The sequence below is a fragment of the Mustela erminea genome, chromosome 12 (assembly GCF_009829155.1).
Source record: "Mustela erminea isolate mMusErm1 chromosome 12, mMusErm1.Pri, whole genome shotgun sequence".
NCBI classification, from domain to species: Eukaryota; Metazoa; Chordata; class Mammalia; order Carnivora; family Mustelidae; genus Mustela; species Mustela erminea.
The window spans coordinates 3,608,526-3,630,075 of record NC_045625.1 but is presented as its reverse complement, the minus strand read 5'-3'; the positions used below and the strand labels follow the sequence as shown (position 1 = coordinate 3,630,075).

The window sequence follows — 21,550 nt, the reverse complement described above, 5'->3', positions numbered from 1 at the left end:
TTTGGCTCAGGTCATGATCCCAGGGTCCTGGGATCGAATCCTACGTGGGTTGCCTGCTCAGCGGGAGGCCTGCTTCTCCCTCTCCCGCTCCCCCTGCTTGTGTTCCCTCTCTTGCTGTCTCTCTCTGTCAAATAACTAAATAATAATCTTTTAAAAAAAGAAAAAAGAGAATGACCATCAGCAAAGACTTACCCGCCAGGGGTGACATGCTTGAGTCACTGTGTGGAGGACAGCAGCGTTCATATGGAAAGCGGCCGGCCGTGTCACTCGCTAAAGGAACACGGAGATGATGAAGGCCGACGGGGACGGACATCTTTCTACGTGGCAAGCCCTGTGCCCAGAATGCAAAGAGGTGCAGTGACCCGTCCCAGGTCACAGAACCACTAGGCACCCAAGCTGGGGTTCAAAGCCGTGTCTGTGTGACATCAAACCCACACTTAGCTTCCCATTCTGGCCAGACCTCCTAAGTAGCTTCGGTCATAAAAAGCTATAAAAGCTATAAAACCAACCAAAATGTGTGAAACAACTCTTTCCAGGCACTGGACCGCCGACAGCACAGGGTCCAGACCTTTGAGAGGAGGGAGACACCCAAAGTGAGTCCCACCTTCACCCAGGATTTCTACCTATGAGCACTTTTCAAAGCACAGCACAGCAGAGGGGAAGGGGAGACCAAATCAGAGCAGTGGGAAGCAGAGACTGGATTGGGAACTAGGATTTGGGGACCAAGGGGATGGAGAGAAGGGAGCTGTGCAGAGAAGTAGCTCCAGAAACCCTGGGGTCTTTGGTCAATGCAAAGCCGCACACACGGTGAGTGAGACCCGCCCCCGCCCGGGCCTGACAGAGACAAGCTCCCCCGAGGCTGTGAGCTGAGGGGGAGGCACCCAGTGCTCGGGGATGTTGGCCCTTGGACAGCCAGAGAGAGAGGTGGTGCCGGATGCCCAGCCAGTTGAGACTCTGGGCGTGGGGGCACATGAGCCCGAGAAGAGACACACTCTGGTCTCATCTGAACAAACACGAAAAGTCAGCCTCCATGGGATCACGCTGATCCTTCAGCAAATTAACTGCTTGTTAGAACGCAACTCTTAACTCCATATTCTTCAAGCAGAACTGCACCATCCAGACTCTCAGCAAAGGGAGATCCACAGTGTCTAATATATACTAAAAATCGACTTGAAATGCAAAAACCAGTCCATCGACCCATCCGGGAAGTGTGACCCCTGCAAAGAGAGAAAACAGGCTACAGAATCAGATCAAGAGATGACACGGATGTCGGAACAAGCATACAAGAACAAAACAACAGCAATCGTAAGTATTTTTAAAACTGGAAAGGAAAAGACGGTTAAATGAGTGAACAGTTGGGGAATCCCAGCAGAAACAATGGAAACTATATAAAAGAACCAGATGCAAAGCCTAGAACTGGAAAATACAATATCTCGAGTGGAAAATCCTTGGATAGGCTGCAACCTGTGAATCTGAAGACAGGAAAACGGGCCACAGAAAGTATCCAAACTGAAGCAAAGAGGAGGTTAAGGGAGGCCTGGAAAGAAAGGACAGACCCAGAGGGAGCTGGCAGACAGTATCAGTCAGTCTCGCGTCCGTGTGATCAGCGTTCCAGAAAGCAGAGGGACGTGGGGGACGGACGGAATAAGGACGGAGGGAGGGACAGAAAAAATACATGAGGAAAAAGGTCAAGAGAAGTTCACAAACCGAAAAAAAAAAAAAATCAAAATATGATGAAAAATCTCAATCCACAAGTCCGAGAATCTCCAAGGCCCAAGCAGAATAAACACCAAGTAACCCCACGTTCCCACTTAGGTATTTCATAGTTAGATTTCTGGAAACTAAAGACAAAGAGGAAACACTGAAAGCAGGTGGGTGGGGGAGGTGCTTGGTATGGAGCAGAACAAGGATCAAAACAGTCTCCCAAGTTCTCATCAGAAGCAACGCGCGCCGTAAGACAATGGGGTGACGTGTTTAAAGTGCGAAGAGGAAAACACCTGTCAACGCAGATTTCTGCGTGTGGCAGAAGCGAGCTTTAAGAACGAAGGTGGGATAAAGACATTTCCAGCAGATGAAAGCTGAGTTTGTCGCCAGCAGACCCGTGCTACAAGAAATGTTAAAGGAAGTTCTTTAGGTGGCAAGAGACTATCACATGGAAATGCAGATGGAAACAAACACGTGACGGTGTGTGTGGGACCGACCAGAGCCCTGACCCGTGACGGTGTGTGTGGGACCGACCAGAGCCCTGACACGTGACGGTGTGTGTGGAACGGACCAGAGCCCTGACCCGTGACGGTGTGTGTGGGACCGACCAGAGCCCTGACACGTGACGGTGTGTGTGGGACCGACCAGAGCCCTGACACGTGACGGTGTGTGTGGGACCGACCAGAGCCCTGACACGTGACGGTGTGTGTGGGACCGACCAGAGCCCTGACACGTGACGGTGTGTGTGGGACCGACCAGAGCCCTGACACGTGACGGTGTGTGTGGGACCGACCAGAGCCCTGACACGTGACGGTGTGTGTGGGACCGACCAGAGCCCTTCCCCTTCATTTCTTCCCTTAAAAAAAAAAACAACAACCAAATGACTAAAGCAAAAATAACTGCAACATATTGTAGTGTTTATAACACGTAGAAATAAGATGTCTGGCCAAAAACAACACCAGGGAGGTGGCCAAGGCAAACGGAAAGATTTCCACTGTGGGTTCTCCGGTTACGGTATTAACTCGAGGCACACCCTGAGAAGGACATGAGGCTCTGTGAGCCCTAGAGTGACCAACGAAACAAATCCGAGAGATACAGCTGAAAAGGCAATGGAGGAAATAAAATGCACTTTTAAACAACATCTGGTTACTCCAACAGCTGGCAGGAAAGGAGGAACAGAGAAGGGGTAACAGAAGGCAAAAAACCAGGATGGTAGGCTTGCAACCATACTAAAAAGGTTTAGTATGACTTTAGTATGACTTAAAAAGGAGATGTACTTCAATTAAAAGGCAGAAAATGTCAGACTGGATTTTTAAGAAAGCAAGACCCAATTATATGTTGTGTATAAGACACAGATAATTTAAAAGAGAAAGGACAGAATATATACCACCCAATCCTAGGAGAGCCGCAGGGGCTCCGTGACTATCCGATGAAGTACACTTCAGGAAAGAGCGTTACTGGGGAGACAGTGGAGCGTCTCCCAACGAGAAGGTGGTCACTTCATCAAGAAGAGGCGGCAGTCCTCAGTGTACATGCTCCCAGTACACTGCAAACGACACGGGGCAGAGTGGCAGAGCAGTAGACTCATGCACAGTCAGAGCTGGAGATTTTAACGTATCTCCCTCGCTAAGTGAGAAAACAGTAGCGAGAAATCGTCAAGGACAGGGGAGAACTGGGCAACCCCGCACACACCTCACCCTAGCTGACACTGCTGGGGACTATATCCACCAAGGCCCGGTACATACTCTTTCCAAGTGCACACGGAATCCACCGACAGAGACCCCACGCTGAGCCATAAGTAAGTGTCAGTGAATTTCAAAGGACTGAAATCATACAAGGTGTGTTCTCTGAGCACGACAGAATTAGAGATCAATACTCCTCCCCCAAATCCAGAAAATTCCCCCAAATTTGGAAATTAAGCAATGCATTTGTACATAACACGTAAGTCAAAACAGAAACCATAATGAGCGTCCGACTCTCGGTTTCAGCTCAGGTCGTGATGACAGGGTCCTGGGATCGAGCCCCACGTTGGGCTCTGCGCTCAGCATGGAGTCTGCCTGAGATTACCCGCTTCCCTCCGGCCCTCCCTCTCGTGCTCTCTCTCTCTCTCTCTAAAATGAAGAAATAAACTTAAAAAAAAAGAAAAGAAACCACAAGGCAGATAAAACATTTGGAACTGAATGATAAAACACAACAGATTAAAATTTTGTGAGATGTGGGGAAACAAGTGTTTAGAGGAACTGTGGCGTGTCAGGGCTTCCATTATGTAAGAATGGTTTAAAACCCCGGCTGGGCGCCTGGGTGGCTCAGTGGGTTAAGCCTCTGCCTTAGGCTCAGGTCATGATCCCAGGGTCCTGGGATCGAGCCCCGCATCGGGCTCTCTGCTCGGCGGGGAGCCTGCTTCCTCCTCTCTCTCTGCCTGCTTCTCTGCCTACTTGTGATCTCTGTCAAATAAATAAATAAAATCTTAAAAAAAAAAAAAAAAAAAAAACCAGCCGACGATCACCTAGCTCCACAGTGTCTCCTAACGGCTCCCAGCACCAAGGCTCTGGACACAGTCAGACCTGGAACTGCATGGGCAGGGACTCATCTAACCTTGGTTCACTCCCTGCCCCAGCCGGCCTTGCGCCTGGACGCTTATGCTCCGCTCTGGATCTCTCCACACCTTCTCTGCTCTTCTTAGAGCAAGCACTCAATGAGGACGATTATGACCTTTGTAAAAAAATTTTTTAAAGATTGTATTTATTTATTTGTCAGAGAGAGAGAGAGAGCGAGCACAGGCAGACAGAGTGGCAGGCAGAGGCAGAGGGAGAAGCAGGCTCGCTGCCAAGCAAGGAACCCGATGTGGGATGAGATCCCAGGACGCTGGGATCACGACCTGAGCCGAAGGCAGATGCTTAACCAACTGAGCCACTGAGGCGTCCCTTAAAAAACAATTTCTTTAAATATTTTATTTATTTATTTGACAGAGAGATCACAAGTAGGCAGAGAGGCAGGCAGAAAGAGAGGAGGAAGCAGGCTCCCCGCCGAGCAGAGAGCCCGATGCGGGGCTCGATCCCAGGACCCTGGGATCATGACCTGAGCCAAAGGCAGAGGCTTAACCCACTGAGCCACCCAGGTGCACCCTGATCATGATATTTTAATAAAATTTTTCATGGTTGTCTCTGGTTAGAAAATTTGTACTCATTGCAATAAAAAAATCAGAGTTGTATAATACGCCACCACACAGAGACAGCCAGTTTGATGAGTTCCTTCAGATGGTTTCTGCATGTACGTAACACAGTTTTTTAAACAAAAATGAGATCACGCCTGGAACACGGTCAGTGACTGACAGGCTCGCACCCCTCCCTCACTGAACAGCAGATCACGGACATCGAGTCACTTTATAGGTTTCTTTTTAATTGTCCCCTCTTCGTTTTAACTAACAATGACAGAATGAGTGCTGTACTGGATGGGTTTCCCGCAACTTCCTTAACTGTCTTCTTATTAACAGAGTCCAGGCAGCCCCGGCTTTGGTGACGCACCCGCGCATCTCTCCTTCACCGTCTGGGGGTTTCAGCGGAATCAAATCCACAGAGGGAAGTCACTGGGCCCCGGATTTGCAGGGTTCACACCAACGACGCCTCTGTCTTTCAGAAAGTTGTGCCTTTCTATGTTCTCACCAACTGTACACCCCGGTCTCCCAATCAATCTTGCCGGCCTGAGTGTTGGGCTGCTTGCTTGTTTGGAGCTGTTTTCCTGTCACAGGAAGAGCCATAACCGGGGAGAGGGGAGCCCCGGGGAGCAGGCGGCTCTGGGAGCTCTGGGCACACACAGGCCTGTGCAGAGAACCCTCCGCGGACAGCGCCTCTGCCGACCAGGGAGCCCTCGGATCAGTTTACGGGGTTCTCCTGATGTCTTCAGCTTACCAAGGATGCCTTGGAGAAAAGTGAACTTTCTGAGTTAGCTCAATTACCGAAAAAAGCCCCCCAAAGGCTCTTTAGGTAACAAAGCAGAAACCATGATGAGCTTTCCTATTTTCAGTTTTGGAAGAAATCTAGGCCTGTAATCTCATTCCTTGCGATTGGTACGCGGAAAACAATGTAAAGTGAAAAATGTTTTCCTTGACTGACGGCCTGTGCCAACAGCACACGGCCCAGTGACGGCGCCCAAACCAAGGCTGTGAGCTGTATTACGGGGCTGGGATGAGAGCCAAGGCTTTTAGACGTGCCCTCCGCCGCTCCTGCCCTGGACTTCACCGTCACCTCTATAGACACGTGGGGGCAGGGACAAGCAGGCCAGTGCTCACTCTTACCAAAGGAGCCACAACCGTAGCTGCAAATTCAGCCTTGTAATACTTCAAGAGGTAAAGCCCAAAGAAGGAATTACCTGAGTAATTCAGTTTAAATTAAAAAAAAAAAAAAAATCCGCATTTTTCACCCCGAGGTGTCCAGGGTTTTTCCATGCTAATCAAGCCAGAGTCCGACTGTGCAGTGTCTTCACGAGACTACTGACAGGACCGCTACTGTTTCCATTACTAATCAGAATAATCACTCTGTTCCCTAGTTCATGTTACAGGTACGGTTTTGGCTGCCGCCTCCTGGCTAGTCTGTCAGTAGCTTTGAGATTTCATACTGGAGGACGCCCATTTGAAAAGCATCTTTAGGGATGCCTGGGTGGCTCTGTTGGTCAGGTGTCTGCCTTCGGCTCAAGTCATGATCCCGGAGTCCTGAGATGGAGTCTGGCATCGGGCTCCCGGCTCAGCGGGGAGCCTGCTTCTCCCTCTGACCCTCCCCCTTCTCATGCTGTTTCTCACTTTCTCTCTCACTCAAATAAATAAATAAATAAAAATCTTCTAAGAAAAAAAGCATCTTCGTCGAAACGTTGACACTTCCAGGTTGATGCATGTACATTCGTGTGTGTACACACATGTATTTTGATGGTGTGTCCGCAGAGTTTGGAGGTATGTTTATGCATATTTTTATATTTGGGGCACAGGACTCTTTTCTCTCTTCATAAGTAGAGGTGACTCGGGCTTGTGGGGCATTTCCTGGAGGTGACGCTGCTGGTGAGGGCGGCTCCCGCTTCTTCCTGCTTCCCCGCTCCGGTCCTCCGTAAGGCAGGCTAGCACTCCCACCCGCCGGAGGCCGCCTTGGGACAGGCCTGGAGAACTGATTTCAATATTTTCTCTCCTCCTGGTAAAATATTTATTGAAACTGTACGAGCCAGGAGTCCTCTGGTTCAGAAATCGTTTGCCTGCAAGCACGCTGACGCGGGTTTGGGGGGAGCCAAACGGGACGGGAGAAAATAAATCCACAGCCGCCCCGGATTACACAACAGCTGTGGCTTCCGGGGGGGCCGCCGGGGCTGGAGGACGTGCCCTGCGGAGCCCAGAAGCACGACTGCTCCAGAGGCAGGAACAAATGACGACTGGAAACGTGCTGCCTCTCTGGATGTGTTTTTAGCGGTTAGTGTTTTAATGGACATATTCTTTTCGAGGAACAAAGCTGATCTGTGCAAAGACGGACTGCCTGAACGTCGCTGACGGCAGAGAGCAAGAATGAGAAGCGACACTGACGATCTCCACACACCCACGAGGCGGAAAAGCCTAGGAGGGCGGTGGTGGGGGGTGGCAGGGAAGCCTCCAGAAACAGGGCGCAGCCGGGGCACTCACCGTTGACGAGGCCGTATTTCTGGGCCAGGAGGGCCGCCTGCAGACTTTTCCCACTGCCCACGGGCCCGCAAAGCAGCACCCGCGGGGTGAACGGGGCATTAGATCGATGGCTGGTTTGGACGTAGGTCAGAGCTGGAAAGAGAGGATGGGAGGACAGTAAACTCGGGTCCCGAAGAAAGGGAAACCGGCTTACAGCACCTGTGCTCGGGCAGGCGCTCTCAACAGCCGCAGGTACCTCTCTCGCTCGCAGCTGCGTGGAGACCCACTGTAAGCGGACCCACGATCTTAGCGACAGTCCTCACCATGACGTCACGCACCAGCTCGTGTGAACCGCTGAGCTAAGTGCTCTGCGGACATGATCTCATTCCAGGGGTGCGACATTCCCACGGGAGTTGTCGGGCTCTGGCCCTGTTTTGCCAAGAGCTGGCCGGGCTGGGGGGGGGGCCCTCTCTAACCCGCTGCCCGGGGAACATGTTCTGCCCCTGAGAATAAGCTTGAGGAAGCCATCCCAGCCCCACGCCCCTCCATCCTCAGAAGTGCCACGATCCAGGCACATCTGAAACGCACAAACATTAGGGGCAAAGCCGCCTGCTTACAAACGATGCTTAATTTACAGTAAATAACTAAGTTAATTAGAAGTAATGATCCCCCTGACAATCTCAACATCTAATTATTCTTTTTAAAAACGTGTGGCTGCTGCATGCACTGCAGAGAGATTAAAAAAACAACACAGAGAGAATTTGGCATTCCAATTTTCAATTTATCTGTCTGCATTATTAATTAATAATAATTAATATGCAGACACTCACATTTTTATTTACAATTCCAGGCATGAATTCTTTATGAACGATCATATGAACTTTTAAATTTAATTAAGTAATTTGGAAGTAATTAATGTGTAAATTCAGAATCATGCCATAAGATAAATGCTGTGGCTGTTTATCTTCAGAACGTAGTGTTTGCTACTAAAGACCCTTCCGAGATGCAAAACCACTGGAAAGCGGCATGGTATCCATAGCCCGGATTATTTTAGACATATTTTCTAGACATTCTCCCCCCCAACAGACCGACTGACCCCCTCGGGGAGCAAGGCTGTGCGGTCCCTTTTTGGGACTCCTGGGTGGGGGTCAAGGGAACAGCCGACACAGGGAGCTCAGAAGCACCCCCACCACCACCAAAACAAAACTTTCCTTAAAGAGATTTGAGAGAATATACCAGCAAGGGCCATTGGCAACTGTTGAGGGTCATTTTTATGGTGCCATCTACCCGGCATTGTGTGGAAGGCGGTACTTGGTTGGATGTGGAGACAATTACAAATTATAATTCAGCTGCTCTGGGAGAGAATCGTTCTAACTTTCCCTGGCCTCTCTGGACAGGACCTTGAGTCCCAACAGCAACGATGTCTGGGCTCTTCTCCGTACCCATCCAGCTCTTCTGCTGGACCCATCCCTGTGGAGAGGGATTTGCAGCGTTCCAAGTAATCCTCCCCCAAGCCGATGAGGAAGACACGATTTTTGTTCCCATTTTAAGAATGACAAAACTGAGGCCAACAAGGTACGAGAGTTGCCCAACACTGCACAGCTGATGTATGGTGGGGATGAGATTTGAACACAGGGCCCCTGGCTCTCGAGTCTCGGGGCTCAACCTTTACACACACGCGCACACACACATGCACAGGTACCTGCTCCAGCCGCTGTCCGAGAACCTTTGTTAGTGCTCCAGTGACAGTGCGGGGGTGGGCGTAGGGCTGCTGACCCCTGCTCTAAGCGGACTCAAGACCCTGAGCCGTGTTGCAGGTCGGCCCTGGGATAAGGACGGTCAAGGTGCCCAGGGAGCCTCCCGCCATTTGCATTTACCCTGGTAGAAGACGTCCACGCACGGCTGGTCAGCGTTGATGACTTTCAGGATTTTGGGGTAAGCAGGGAGGATCCTGACGATGTTCCTGTGGTACTCCAGCAGCTTCCGTGCCGTCTCCATCTCCGAGATGTCCCCCGGCACTATCAGTCGGTTCTGGACTTCAGACTCGGAGGGCCAGTCGAAGGTGGTATGATAGATCTCTGCGTGGGGGAGGGGCACGGGGTCAGAGTCACTGCCCCGGGCGTGCTGTCTGGGGGCCGAAGCCTGTGTGAGTCTCGGGCTGCTGATCCACACTAAGCGTGTGGGACGAGCCTGAGCTCTATTAAAAAATCACAGGAGGATGGGGGGCGCCTGCGTGGTGCTGTCGGTAGAGGGTCCAACTCTTGGTTTCGGCCAGGGTCATGATCCCGGGGCTGTGATCCCGGGGCCGTGGGATCAAGCCCTGCGTCTGGCTCTGTGCTTAGTGTAGAGTCTGCTTGGGATTCTCACTCTCTCTACCCCTCCCACTCGTGCTCTCTCTCTCTCTCTCCAAAATGAACACAGAAATCTTTAAAAAAAGAACAAAAGGATAAGGGTTCTCAGTGTAACAGAAGGACGGCTGTGGCTTCTGAGGGCCCCTATCATGGGCCACCTGCACGCAGCTGTCTTCACGGCAATCAGATCACAAGGGAGGTCTCACCCAGGGACAGGGAAGGAAACAGAGTGTTGGTGATGTTGGGCAACTCATCCCACATCACACAGATGGAAAGGGGAGGGCTGGGGTCCTCAAACCCAGGGCGGTCTGCTGCCAAAGCCTAAGGCCAGAGTTCAAGGGCCCCGGCCCCCTGCTGAACTGCCTAGTCTTTGAAAGCGGAGAACCAGCTCAACATCTCCTGGGCTCCTCCTTCAGCCCCTGGGACCCCCATCTCCTCCTTGGCTGGAGTTTATCGTCTCCCAAGCGACGTCCGGCTGCAGGCCCAGCCTGCAGCATCTGATCCTATGTGGCCCCCACGGGGCCTTCTGCAGGTGCCTGAAGTGGAGAAGTGCCTAGTAAATGGCGGGCGGCCTGTTACTCTGATAATCATCAATCATCGACCGTGTCTGAAACTCCACAGAGCGGGGTGCAGTGGAGACGGCATACCTCTCGTTTGAGGGTCGATTCTCTTGCCCAAGTTTCTCTCAATCAGGACGGTGTCAGGAGCGCTCAGCACAACTGGACAGAAAAAGAAGGCGGCACAACCAGGCATGGTGGGGGCAGCAGGTCCCAGACGCTGGAATCTCGTGGGCCAATAACCTGTCTCGTGTCTCTCTTGCTATGGAACGAGACACTAACACAACCACCATCTCCTGCCCCAAGGGTCCTGTAGAGTGGTCTTCTCGGCACCAGACCACGAAGAGACAGTCTCAGGACAGCAGGCAGGCCACCCTTGAACACATACCTAACAATTTTCACTGTAATAACGCTCCAAGGCACATCTTTGTGCGGAACGCCCTTGCCATATTTTGGACTATTTCCAAAAGAGTTTCTCAGATGTGGGATTCCTGGAGAACAAGGAACCACCAGGGTCAAAACAAAACCTCCTTCTTCCAAGAGCTCTCCCCGAATGCCTTTAGCTTTATGAAAATTTCAAGTATGTTGTCCACTTTCCTGCTGGGATCGGACAGGGCTGAGGGTCGGCACTGGGAACAGGAGATAGAGGGCAGATGCTCGCTCATGGGGTGTGGGCACGGCAGCCCTGACCGAGGGGCCCTTCGCAGGCTACTCACTGACGTGTCTGGGGGTGATCCCCAGGGTCTGGATCATCAGGGCCTGCTCCCGAGTTTCAGGGATGCCATCCAGAATCCAACCCTAGGCAGAGAATTTGGAAAGGTGCTCATCTGTCCCACATTGTCGCTCGTTCAGTTTCATTCCCATTTCGCACCATTTTAAAATCTGCTCTAAGTACCTCTTGATTCACACAGAAGATCCTGGAAACAGATTTCTATTTTTTAAATTAAATTTTTCAGAAGGGGAGAGAGGCAGAGGGAGAGGGAGAGAGAAAGTCCCAGGCAGACGCCCCACTGAGCGTGGAGCCTGACACGGGGCCACTCCCATGACCCTGAGAGCATGACCTGAGCAGAAATCAAGAGTCAGACACTTAACCAATTAGGCCACCCAGGTACCCTCTGAAAATAGATTTCTAAAAGTTGGCACCTTCTTTTGTGACTTTTGACACATTCTGCCATGTCACTCTGCAAAACCTACTGGCCAGTGTATGAACCAACCAACAAGAACCTCCGGTCACTTGTTTCCCTGTGTCTTTGTCGACGTCAAGCATGATCCTGGGGAAAATCTGTCTGGCAGCGCAGGGGATATCACTGATGCTTTAGCCTATCTTTTCCCCTCCGAATGTCATTTTTGTCACTGAATGCTGACACCATGCTGGCTCTGGCTTCTTCCTGCCTGTAGACTCTAGAATCATCCTCATGCCATTAAAAACAATAAATGTCTTTAAGTAGACTCTATGCCCAATAGGGGGCTCAAACTTACAACCCTGAGATCAAGACCGCACGCTCCACTGACTGAGCCTCCCAGACACCCCTCACGCCATTTAAAATGTTGTTGCATAATGTTTGTTATATCAAATAGGATATGTCCCTCCTTCTTTTTTCTTATTTTCCCAAAATGTATTCTTCCAAGTAAGCAGCAAAAATATTTTTCAGGTTCAAAAACAGAAATTCCACTAGGATTTCAGAATGACATTAAATACACACATGTATGAAGAACTGACATTTTCCCAATCTCACTGCCTTCCCTTCCCATCATTTGAGTGGATATTTTTTATGTCCCTCAGCGAGGTTCACGTTAAACAGTTTCTAAAAGTCCTCTCACGGGCCAGGAGTCTAGAGTGACTCACACACGTTTTAATGGTTCAGATTTGATGCCCAGATACATGATTAAAGTGAGCTTTGCGAGAGTGAAATAAAGTAGCCCACGGTCTCAGCCTCCCCTCCGCGGTGAGGCGTCAGGTGGCCACTCCGGAGGCTGCGTTTCTGACACTGGCCCCCAGAAGGGGACCTCCTCCCATCCCCGCTGTAGACCCCTCCCTCACATCATTAGGAGAACTTAGTTGCTTACGGTTAGAGAATGGACCTATAGGGGTGAACTCAGATTCATGGTCATTTATAACCCACAACAACCGATTCACAGAACACCGTGTGTTCCTAAAAAGGAACTAACCAGAAAAGGGCATGCATTTCTTCAATATTAAAATATTTAGGTTCCAATGGCCTCCACTGACAGTTTTAAAAAAAACAACCCCAAACTAAACAAATTTACAGAGTAAAGAGTGTTGGAAAAATCAGGCATGCTTTCATTAATTTCTTAAATTATGCAGGAAAACACGCAGCCTATGGAACCCTGGTTTCTAGAGCTAATGAAGCAAAAGTGCAAAAAAAAATTTTTTTAACATCCTTTTGCTCCCTCAAGTCCTTGTTACAGCCAGCCTGGAGCTGGGCTGCCACTCTTAGAAAGAGCAGACACCCACAGAAGCACACGCCGCCACGGGGGCCGGGAGGCACCACATCTGAGAACGCCCTGCGCGCGGCTCTGGGAGCCAGGCCACAATTTCCTGAACTTTGGCTATGTTCAGACCTACTTATTTTCTCTTTATTTGGAGGGAGGGGCTGGGAGCCCACTGATGGCTTCCGGTACCAGGGCTGGGGATTGTTCCGTGCTCCTTTTTGAAGCTGAAAGAAGGTTGGAACTCAGTCTCCACTCAGCACCGAGGAAGGCCTCCGCTTTTAATATTGCATTAAGAAGCAATCATTATCATCTCGCCCATAAACTGCAGCTGATATCAGTATGTGGTCCAGAGCTTTTAGAACTATTCAGGGGAACAGTTCTCACCGACTTCTCGCTGGAGAGAGCGGGCCTTCCAATTACGCAGGAAAAGTGCAGCAAAATGAGGAACATCTCCCTAATTAGCCTGGCCTCACCGGTGCCTCATTCAGGTGCGGATGTGAAATTTTTTAAAAAAGAAGGTGTGGGGCTCAGAAGTGAATCCCAAGCCGCTGGCTCTCCAGGGTCACTCTTATCAGACTCCGGGGGATGGTCTGATCACCCAGGTACTAAGGTCCCGGAGGGACCCCTTAGGGCAGCACTCACGCCCTATTAGCACAGCCCACACTTGGTGGGAAAGACAACCGCGGAGATCCCTCGGTCCCACTCGGCCCAGGTCAGTCCTCCTGGGAAGGAAGGGCAGTGACCGAGGCCTCCTCGGCAGGGAGCTTAGGGCTTGTGGCGTCCTTAACATGGAAGCACCCAACTTAGCGCCTGGAAAACATCTTCCTTCCCAGAGCTCCGGCATTTATAGGGGTTCTGAGCAACTACCCATTTGCAGGACGGACGGCGCTTCCAAGAGAGAACGGCAGTTTGGGTTGAGAGCAAGTTCATGGCTGCAAATTCTGGCAAGGCAGGAAGTCATAAATCAGTAAACAGCACCCGGCGGGTGCCGTGATGGGCCACTCGTTGGGTTCGTGGGCCTGACGACCGGGAGAGGCCGGATGCGGAGGTATCCGTCAATCCCTAATTAGAATACATTATCCATCTTCCTGACACTCCAGTGAAATGTCGGCTCCACTCTGGAGCCGCAGCTTTGTTCAGAGCAGGTTAATTGATATTCTGATGCCTTCGCTCACCATACCCCCGTGGCTTGGTTCTGTTTCATCACACATCAAAAAGGCCGTATGCTCAGGGGCACTCCGTGCACCAGCGCAAAGCTGGAGGTCTGCACAGCTGCGAGGGGTACGGGATCACAGGAGGGACAAGCACCGAGCAGATGTCACGGATGAAAAAAGGGAAAGACCGCAGCCAGCCGGCCGAGGGAGCTTGGCGAGGCCCAGCAGAGCGCGGCCCGACGCGGAGCGGGCTGTCCTGCTCCGTGTGAACACAGGCCTCTTCTGCCCTCCTGACTATTATTAAAGCGCAATTAGCAACTTCACGCCCGAAAACTCTTGCCCTCTGGGTACTCTGCTTCTCTGATGCGTGGCCCCCGGTCACCTCCCCTCGCCTCTGAAGACCAGAGTGGGCTGCTTCCCCCGGGAGGCCCCGTTGCTGGCTCCCAGCTCCAGCGGCAGACGCGGCAGGCTCCACAGCAGACGTTTCCGGGAGCCGACTGTGGATTCCTCCCGGTCCGGAGGGGCCATCTGAGGCTGAAGATTTGGACCTGACAAATCGGATTCACTCAGCTCAAGTCCGAACCAGGGGAAGCATCACCAGATGCCCCATAGACCGGCAGCTACCCCTCTTCTTTCTAATGAAGTATTTGGTGATTTCCCAACATAGGCAAGGAGGGAAACAGAGACACAGGAGCAGCCAGGTAGAAATGCACCTGAAAAGGTCGAGTCTAGCAAACGGCTGTGCTGTAAAGGCAGTGAGAACAAGGAGACCGTTCTGACAAACACACGAGAAGCTCCCGTCGGGGGCCCAGTGCCCCTCCCTCCGGTTCACACAAAACCACGGCACCTTCGCCTTCTCCTCCCAGGGTGGTTTCCGTGTCCAGCGCCTCTGAAGGATGACCCGTAAGAACTTTTACTTCAAAGTTTAACTTCACAAACAATAGGCAACACCTTCTGGGGCTCCTGACCACACTCGGGTTCACCAATGGAGCAGAACAGGTCATTCCCTAATGTGTCATTCCCTGCGCAGGGCTCCGCACCAACGAGGCACGCGCTGGGCTCGGCCCCGCCTTCTGAACACAGCCTACCCGCCGTGCCCCTGCTCGGAAAAGGCTGGACGTGCACGAGTCACTCCTCAAGAACCAGCAGCGCCGAGTCCCGCTCTCGCTTGTCAGTGACACAAGCACGGCACTCCATACACACACGCAGATCCAGGACAATCGGTCCTCCTCGGTCTGTAGGTTAAAGGCCCAGTGAGCTCCAGGGTGTTAAAATTTGGAACAGCACAGATGTGCATGTTCCCAAATAGCTAAAATATATATATATGTGTATATATATATATATATACATATATATATATATATACACATATATATATATATATTTTTTTTTTTTTTTTTCAGATCAAATTCACTTTAAATGTCGCTGGTGCCCCTGGAGCTGCTCTGCAGGGGAAAGCCCACTTTGAAGACCACCCGGTTCTGTCCCCAAATGGACAGGTCCCGCCCCATCTCCAAGGCGGGGATGCACCAAGGTAGCCCCCTGCAGACATAAAGCGCTTTCTGGGCTCACGTCTCCTTCCCAGGTTCAGACACGGGGTTTCCGGTTGGAAATGAAGGACACGGATAATCCAACCGCATCCCGTTAATGGAGCCGCTGCTCTCCAACACTGCACAGCGTGTCTGTGTCCCCCCTCTTCAGAAATGAGACTGGCCCTCTGGGTGTCAGATTATCTGCTGGTGAAAAACGGGGGCTTTGGAATCAGCTCCTGCCACGCCAGTCAGGTGCCTTCTGACCAGTCACCTCAACCTCCTCCCCCAGTGGGCCTTGTCCTCCTTATCCGCAAAGTGGGTGATGCTCTCAGTCAGGCCACAGCTGTTGGGATGATTCAACAGGACCCAAAGCAAACACCCACAACCCACAAGGGGCTGGTTTTATCATTATAAACTTGAGAAAGCGGAATGAGGTTTTTTCTCTACTTACTTGCAAGAAAGCATCCTTTTTAAGTTTGTACAGCTTTTTTTAAAGATTTCATTTATTTATTTATTTGAGGGAGTCGGAGAGACTGTGCGTGCGCACCAGAGCTCGAGTGCAGGGAGGGGCAGAGGGAGAGTGGGCATCTCGGGCAGACCCTGCACTGGGCAAGGAGCCTGACGTGGGGCTCGATCTCACGACCTGGAGCTCATGACCTGAGCCGGAACAAGAGTCAGCTGCTCAACGGATAGGCACCAGGCGTCCCTTTTTAAAGATTTTATGGTTAGGTAATATTTTTTTTTTTTTTTTGGTTAGGTCGTCTTTACACCCAACATGGAGCTTGAACCCATGACCCCGAGATCAAGAGTTGTGCGCTCCGTTGTCCAAGCCGGCTGCACGGCCCAAGTTTGGAGAACTTACTATAAAGGCGAACTCTTGGAAAGAGGAATATGGCCTCCTAGAAAGGAACAGGAAAGCTTTCCAGGTATGGAGGACTTGGGGAGAACACGTTTGGATTAGAACGAGCTGAGTCTGGTGAGTGGCATGGCTACACCGGACCCGCGCCACAGTATTCGGGACCACGTGCCACTGCCCGGCCCAGGGCACCCCCCATGGACAGTTTGCTTCTCTGGAAATGGGAAGAGCCGCACGGGCCAGAGGTTGGGGTCCAGCATATGCGCAAACAGTCATTGTGTTGTTACAGCGGGGTAAGATCCGTTCATTCACTCACTCCCCCATCGATCTGTTAATTCGCTGGACTGTTTGTCCGAGACCCCATGCAGGACATGGTGCTTCCGTACTGAACAGGTCCAGTGCTGCCCTTGGGGGGCGAGGCCTCACCTGCGGCCCCAAGCCCGTCTTAACTCACTTCCTCTCCCAGCTGACCTCTTGACTTGTACAAGGCATCGAATGTCCTCTGTGACTCAAGAGGCATGGACCAGGTGACTGAGTAGGGAAACTGCTAAGATTTATGGCTAACAGAGACATTTTAACAGTAACTAGCCCATTATTAATAATCATGCAGGAAAAACTGACAACAACAGGACCGGCCTGCCTCTGACAGTCTCCGGACATCACGACATAATTTACTCCCGGCCAGGCAGCTGGCTCTCCTGCATGATTCTGCCCGCTCCCTGCCATCGGGAAGAGAAGGGACTAACCCCACATGGCAGCAGGGGCAGCCGCTGGCGGGGAGGGCAGACAAGGAACCTAAGTCTGCTCAGCAGTTAGAACCACCCCCGGGGGATTCCCAAGCAGACCACATAGGTGGAGTGAGGCATCCGAGATCCAGTACTAAAGCTGGCAGAGCCCCAGCCTCATTCTCAGAAGCTGCAGTGTCGCCCCCACGCACAGACCCCAAGTGGCTCCTCAGACCGCATGCCTCCCTCTCCGGGCTCGTCCGCTGAGCCCGGCACGGCCTCAGACCAAGGCAGCCAGTCCTTGTTCCTGCCTCCCTGCAAGCTGGAGTGCTCCCCTCGACCTAGGAACCCCACACTGCCCATCTGGGCCCCGGGCAGGGAACGCACTGGCCACAGATGGGGCTGTGGCCAGGTCCGAATCTTGGCTCTGACCCCACAGCTCTGTCGTCTCAACGAGCCCGCCCCGGGTCTCAGCGCCCTCGTCCACAGTGGGTGCCTGAGACCACTAAACTAGACCACTAGAACATCACTAAAACGACTGCACGAGGTCACGGCGCATTTCCATAAGACTTAGAAAGGCTGAATCCACAGCGGGGTGACTTTATGAAGCTGTGAGGCCAGGTCCCACAAGGCGGGCAGGGCCCTGAGGGACACAGGGCCGCACCTCCACAAGGAGGCCCTGTCCCTCCGCTCCCCACCCCATCCGCGCAGGGTGCTGGCCCCTCTGTCCTTCTGTCTCCCTGGAGAAAGCACCTTCCCGCTCTCACTCCCTGTCTCCCCGCTCAGCTCACCTTCCCGGGGCAGTCGCCCCGACGTGCCGGGAGGCCGGCGCCCCCGCCCGGGTCTTCCTAAATACCTCTCATCTCAGGCCTGGGTCTTCCGCTCCAGAGGCCCCACCCCCTTCTGCTGCTCCCGGGAAAGCCCAACCTAACCAACTGTTGCAAAGAAAACGTGAGCGCACCGATCCTGCCTTCAGAGAACGAGAATTCACCGGTCTCGACACGAGCGAATGCCACCAAGTCTCAGGAAAGGAAAGGCACACCACGAAACGGACACCCGCGCTCGCGTCCTGACCGACACGCTGACTGACGCGCAGGTAAGAGCAGAGGCAGTCTACCGGTCTGCTAATGATTCAAGTCGGGGTAGTGACTACGGTACAGAAGACAGCTGAAAACCACCGTGTGACTCTCCACATGTCTTTCACATCCTACTGGCTGACGGTACTGAGCCAGATGGGGACCCCGGGACCCCTACCTCCCAGCTGCACGGGGCTGTGACGACGTCCCGTCTGCGCGGCAGGCAGAGCTGGGAGCGCCCACCCGTGCCGGCAGGTGGGGTTAGATGCGACGATGCACGTGAAGGGCTCGCCTCCCGTCTGGCGGACGCGGGTGCTGGAGAAGTGGGGGTGCCCGGCGTGCATCCCCGCCCCCGGCCCACAGCACACCACTCGTTGCGGCCGGTTCACCGAGGAGCCAAGGAGAGAAGAGCTTACGAACGAGGGCACAGGAGCGGCCGCCCTCTGCTCTGGCCTCCGGCTGGCGTTTCCGGCTCCGGGAGGTCGGCCTCTGCTCCACGTGGTGGCTCCCCGTCCTGCTCCGTTTCCAGCATCGCCAGGGCCCTCTCTCTGCCGGCACCCAAGTTACGGCTGCTCAGACATCAGACTCGGGGCCGCATCCTGTCACCTGCTTTCCCTGGGACTCACCGGCTCCCTTGACCCCGAGCCCTGCCTCGCCGTGACGCCTGCCCTAAGTTTTTGGAGCAGAGGCCAGACCGCCCTCGGCCGCGCTGCCATCCCAACGGCGTCGGGGCTGGAGGCTCGCGCAGCCCGGGCTTCCGCAGAGCTGTTGATCAATAAAACCGCGCTCCTCAGAGGATGTGCGTGACGTCCGTAAACCCGTGAGTGTCAAAACATGGCAAGGAAACCCCACGCTCCTCCCGCCAGAGGACACAAGACCGGTGATGGATGGCGGCCTGCTGGCGGGAGGAGAAATCAAGCAAACATGGGGGGGCGGTTCTGCGGCTGGACTCGGGCTCCTCCAGCCGCCGGCGCTCCCGCCGTGAACACTGACACGCGTTCTGGGTGGGAAAGCGCACATCTGGGCCTGGAAAGGGAGAAAGCGAAGGGCTCTCCGAAGCCCGCCAGGTGAATCTGAAGCTTCAGGGTCCATGGTCCCAAGTGTGCCTCCTCACGCCCTCCTCTCCCGCGACGTAACTGGGAGCCTCCAGGACACTGAGATGAAGAACAGAGGTCCCCGAGTGCCCCCGCCGCAGACCTTCCTCCAACTGGGGACTCGGGGAGGTCAGCATCGGGCACCAAAGTCTGGTGTCCAACGATGACACTCCTTCTCCAGCCCAAGGAGGGAGATGATGTGAGGCCGGATGTTCTGAACAGGACGGGCTTCTGGAATGGGTCCTCGCGCACAGTTCAGGTGCCCATAAGTCTTAGTTGTTGACGCCTTCGTGGGACAGCTGTGTGGCTCCCGTCAGAAAACGCCTCACACTGGCACAGTGTCTGCGACACACCACGGGCTCCTAAGAGCCAGCGAACCATTACTTGTGTCTTCTCCTGAAGGGCCGACCCCGCTCTTGGCTCACAGCGCTCAGCCTTCGTTTTCACTCTTCCTGACCTCTACCACGCCGAGACCACAGGCCTGACGAGTCGTGGGGCAGGGTGATCTTTCTGGAGCTCACTGAAGCCGAGGCCTGTTTACACCCCATGTGGCCGACGACACGTCCTGGCGGACCAGGGCTGGTTTCCACTCCGGACGTGTGGTGGGGAGATTAGGGAGACCTGACCGACTGCTGGGGACTGGGCAGAGCTGGCTAGAACGGGTGACCCGGGTGCGGACGGGATGATGTCCCGCAGGCTCCCCTCGGGCACATCAGGGACAGACGCAAGGATGCTGACGTCTAGTGTCTATTAGAGCGCAGCGTCGCCTTGGCTGGGGCTCCGAGCATCACAGTTTGAGAAGCAGAAAGACCACGCGGGGACACAGAACGCAGCTCGGGAGGGCACCGGCCTGCTGAGCCCAGAGAGCCAGTTCCTGCCTGGCTCATGATGGAGATGCCTGCCAGCAGCTGGGAGCAGCCCCCTCGGGGCATGAGCTGTGTGCCCGGCTGCTCGGCCTCGTGCTCTGCACCTTTGAGCTAGTCCTCCCCTCCCGAGTGGCAGAGCACCATCCCCAGCAGAAGCTCACAGAATCAAAGAAAAACCAAGGCGCGTGATAACAGCAGAGATGGACTCCAGCAGGTTTTTAAATTTCATTGATTTCTTTTCCTCCAGCCCAACATTTAAAAGACTGCTCATTCTCAACCATGTGGTACTGGGGATGTTCCAGAACTCGCCCGAGTAATGATGCCGACGGCGTGCTGGGCAGCGGTCCGTGCCACCCCCAAAAGCTCACGGGACTCCAGTGCACGGAAGTGGGAAGGAGCAGTCTTCCCCCATCCCTACGTGACCTGTTTTCACCCCCCCCACCCCCGCTCCCCCTTGACGGGAAAAGCGTCTTCACCCTGCCTACGCGGACCTCAGAGCCAGGCGTGGTGCTGAGCACTTGCTGTAGGAGCTCCTCAAATAGGGAGAGCAAGGCAGCCCTGTGGACCCCGGAGCGCACGCCTCCGCCTGGGATCACAGGGATCTCTACAAGGAGACGTGCCAAGGCCTGGGGGGCTCTCCCCACCGGGTCCCCTCTGCTTTCTTCCTAGCTGCTGCCCAGGAGCCCAGACGTTCCCGGGACAGCTCTGGCCAGCAGAGGCAGACACAAGCCATCTGCGGAGCCCATAAATCATGCCCCTGGTGCGCAAGGGCCTCTGGCTTTTCCTGGATGATAAACTCCCCCCGTCTGACAAGCCATGGTAATTGGATACAAGGCTTCCCTTGTCCACCACACAGCTGGGGGCCAAAGGTGACCGTACATCAAAACATTCCCTTTCTCCTCTTAGCCAGGTACTTTCTCGCCCATGACCTTCCAACTTAGTCTGGTTCTGGGGACACAAACGTGCCTTTGTGAAAGGGCTTGGCATGACATCGCAGAGACCTCGGCAGAAGCTGGGCCCCCCAGAACCTCAGTGCGGCAGGGGCTACTGTGCCCAGTTATCCTGGCCACTGGTCCTCTGACTTTAGCTAAGTCCCTTCTTCCATCTGGGCCGCAGTTTCTCCTTCTGTAAAAGGTTTTAGGTAGGATGACTTCTAAATCAATGTTTTTAGAAAAACTGATAATCCTCCCCAAGGCACCATTGCTTTTACAATAAGCCTTCATTGAACGTTGTAAAATCCAGCGTCCTGGTGGCTCCCCCTTGTTCCAGTCCGTGAGCGAGAAGACGAGGAAGGACATAGGTAGTCTAGGCACGGGGCGTCTTGATCGAATTGGAAGATGGTTCTCAAACCTTGAACCCTGGCGTTTCGGGGCCACAGTGCTACTCTTGGGGCACAGCAGTTGAATCTGTCAAGCTGTAGGGGCCAAGGCCAAAGGGGGACCTTGAAAGCACTGATAATGGAAAACAATTTTGGGATGTGATGAGGAAAGTCACTAAACAGGTCTCCCCACGAGTTACATAAAACCACACCAGGGCAACCATCAAAATA

General features: G+C 53.3%; 1 protein-coding gene across 1 annotated transcript in view; it reads right to left on the bottom strand.

Moving 5' to 3' along the window:
* AK8 (adenylate kinase 8) overlaps window positions 1-21,550 on the bottom strand; it is a 115,890-nt gene that overhangs the window by 70,514 nt on the left and 23,826 nt on the right. The window contains exons 6-9 of the mRNA XM_032307121.1: window positions 10,961-11,042; window positions 10,335-10,406; window positions 9,214-9,414; window positions 7,358-7,489 (exon numbers count right to left, since the gene is read on the bottom strand). Of these exons, the coding sequence (XP_032163012.1) occupies window positions 7,358-7,489; window positions 9,214-9,414; window positions 10,335-10,406; window positions 10,961-11,042 (487 nt within the window). The remainder of the gene's footprint in view (window positions 1-7,357; window positions 7,490-9,213; window positions 9,415-10,334; window positions 10,407-10,960; window positions 11,043-21,550) is intronic.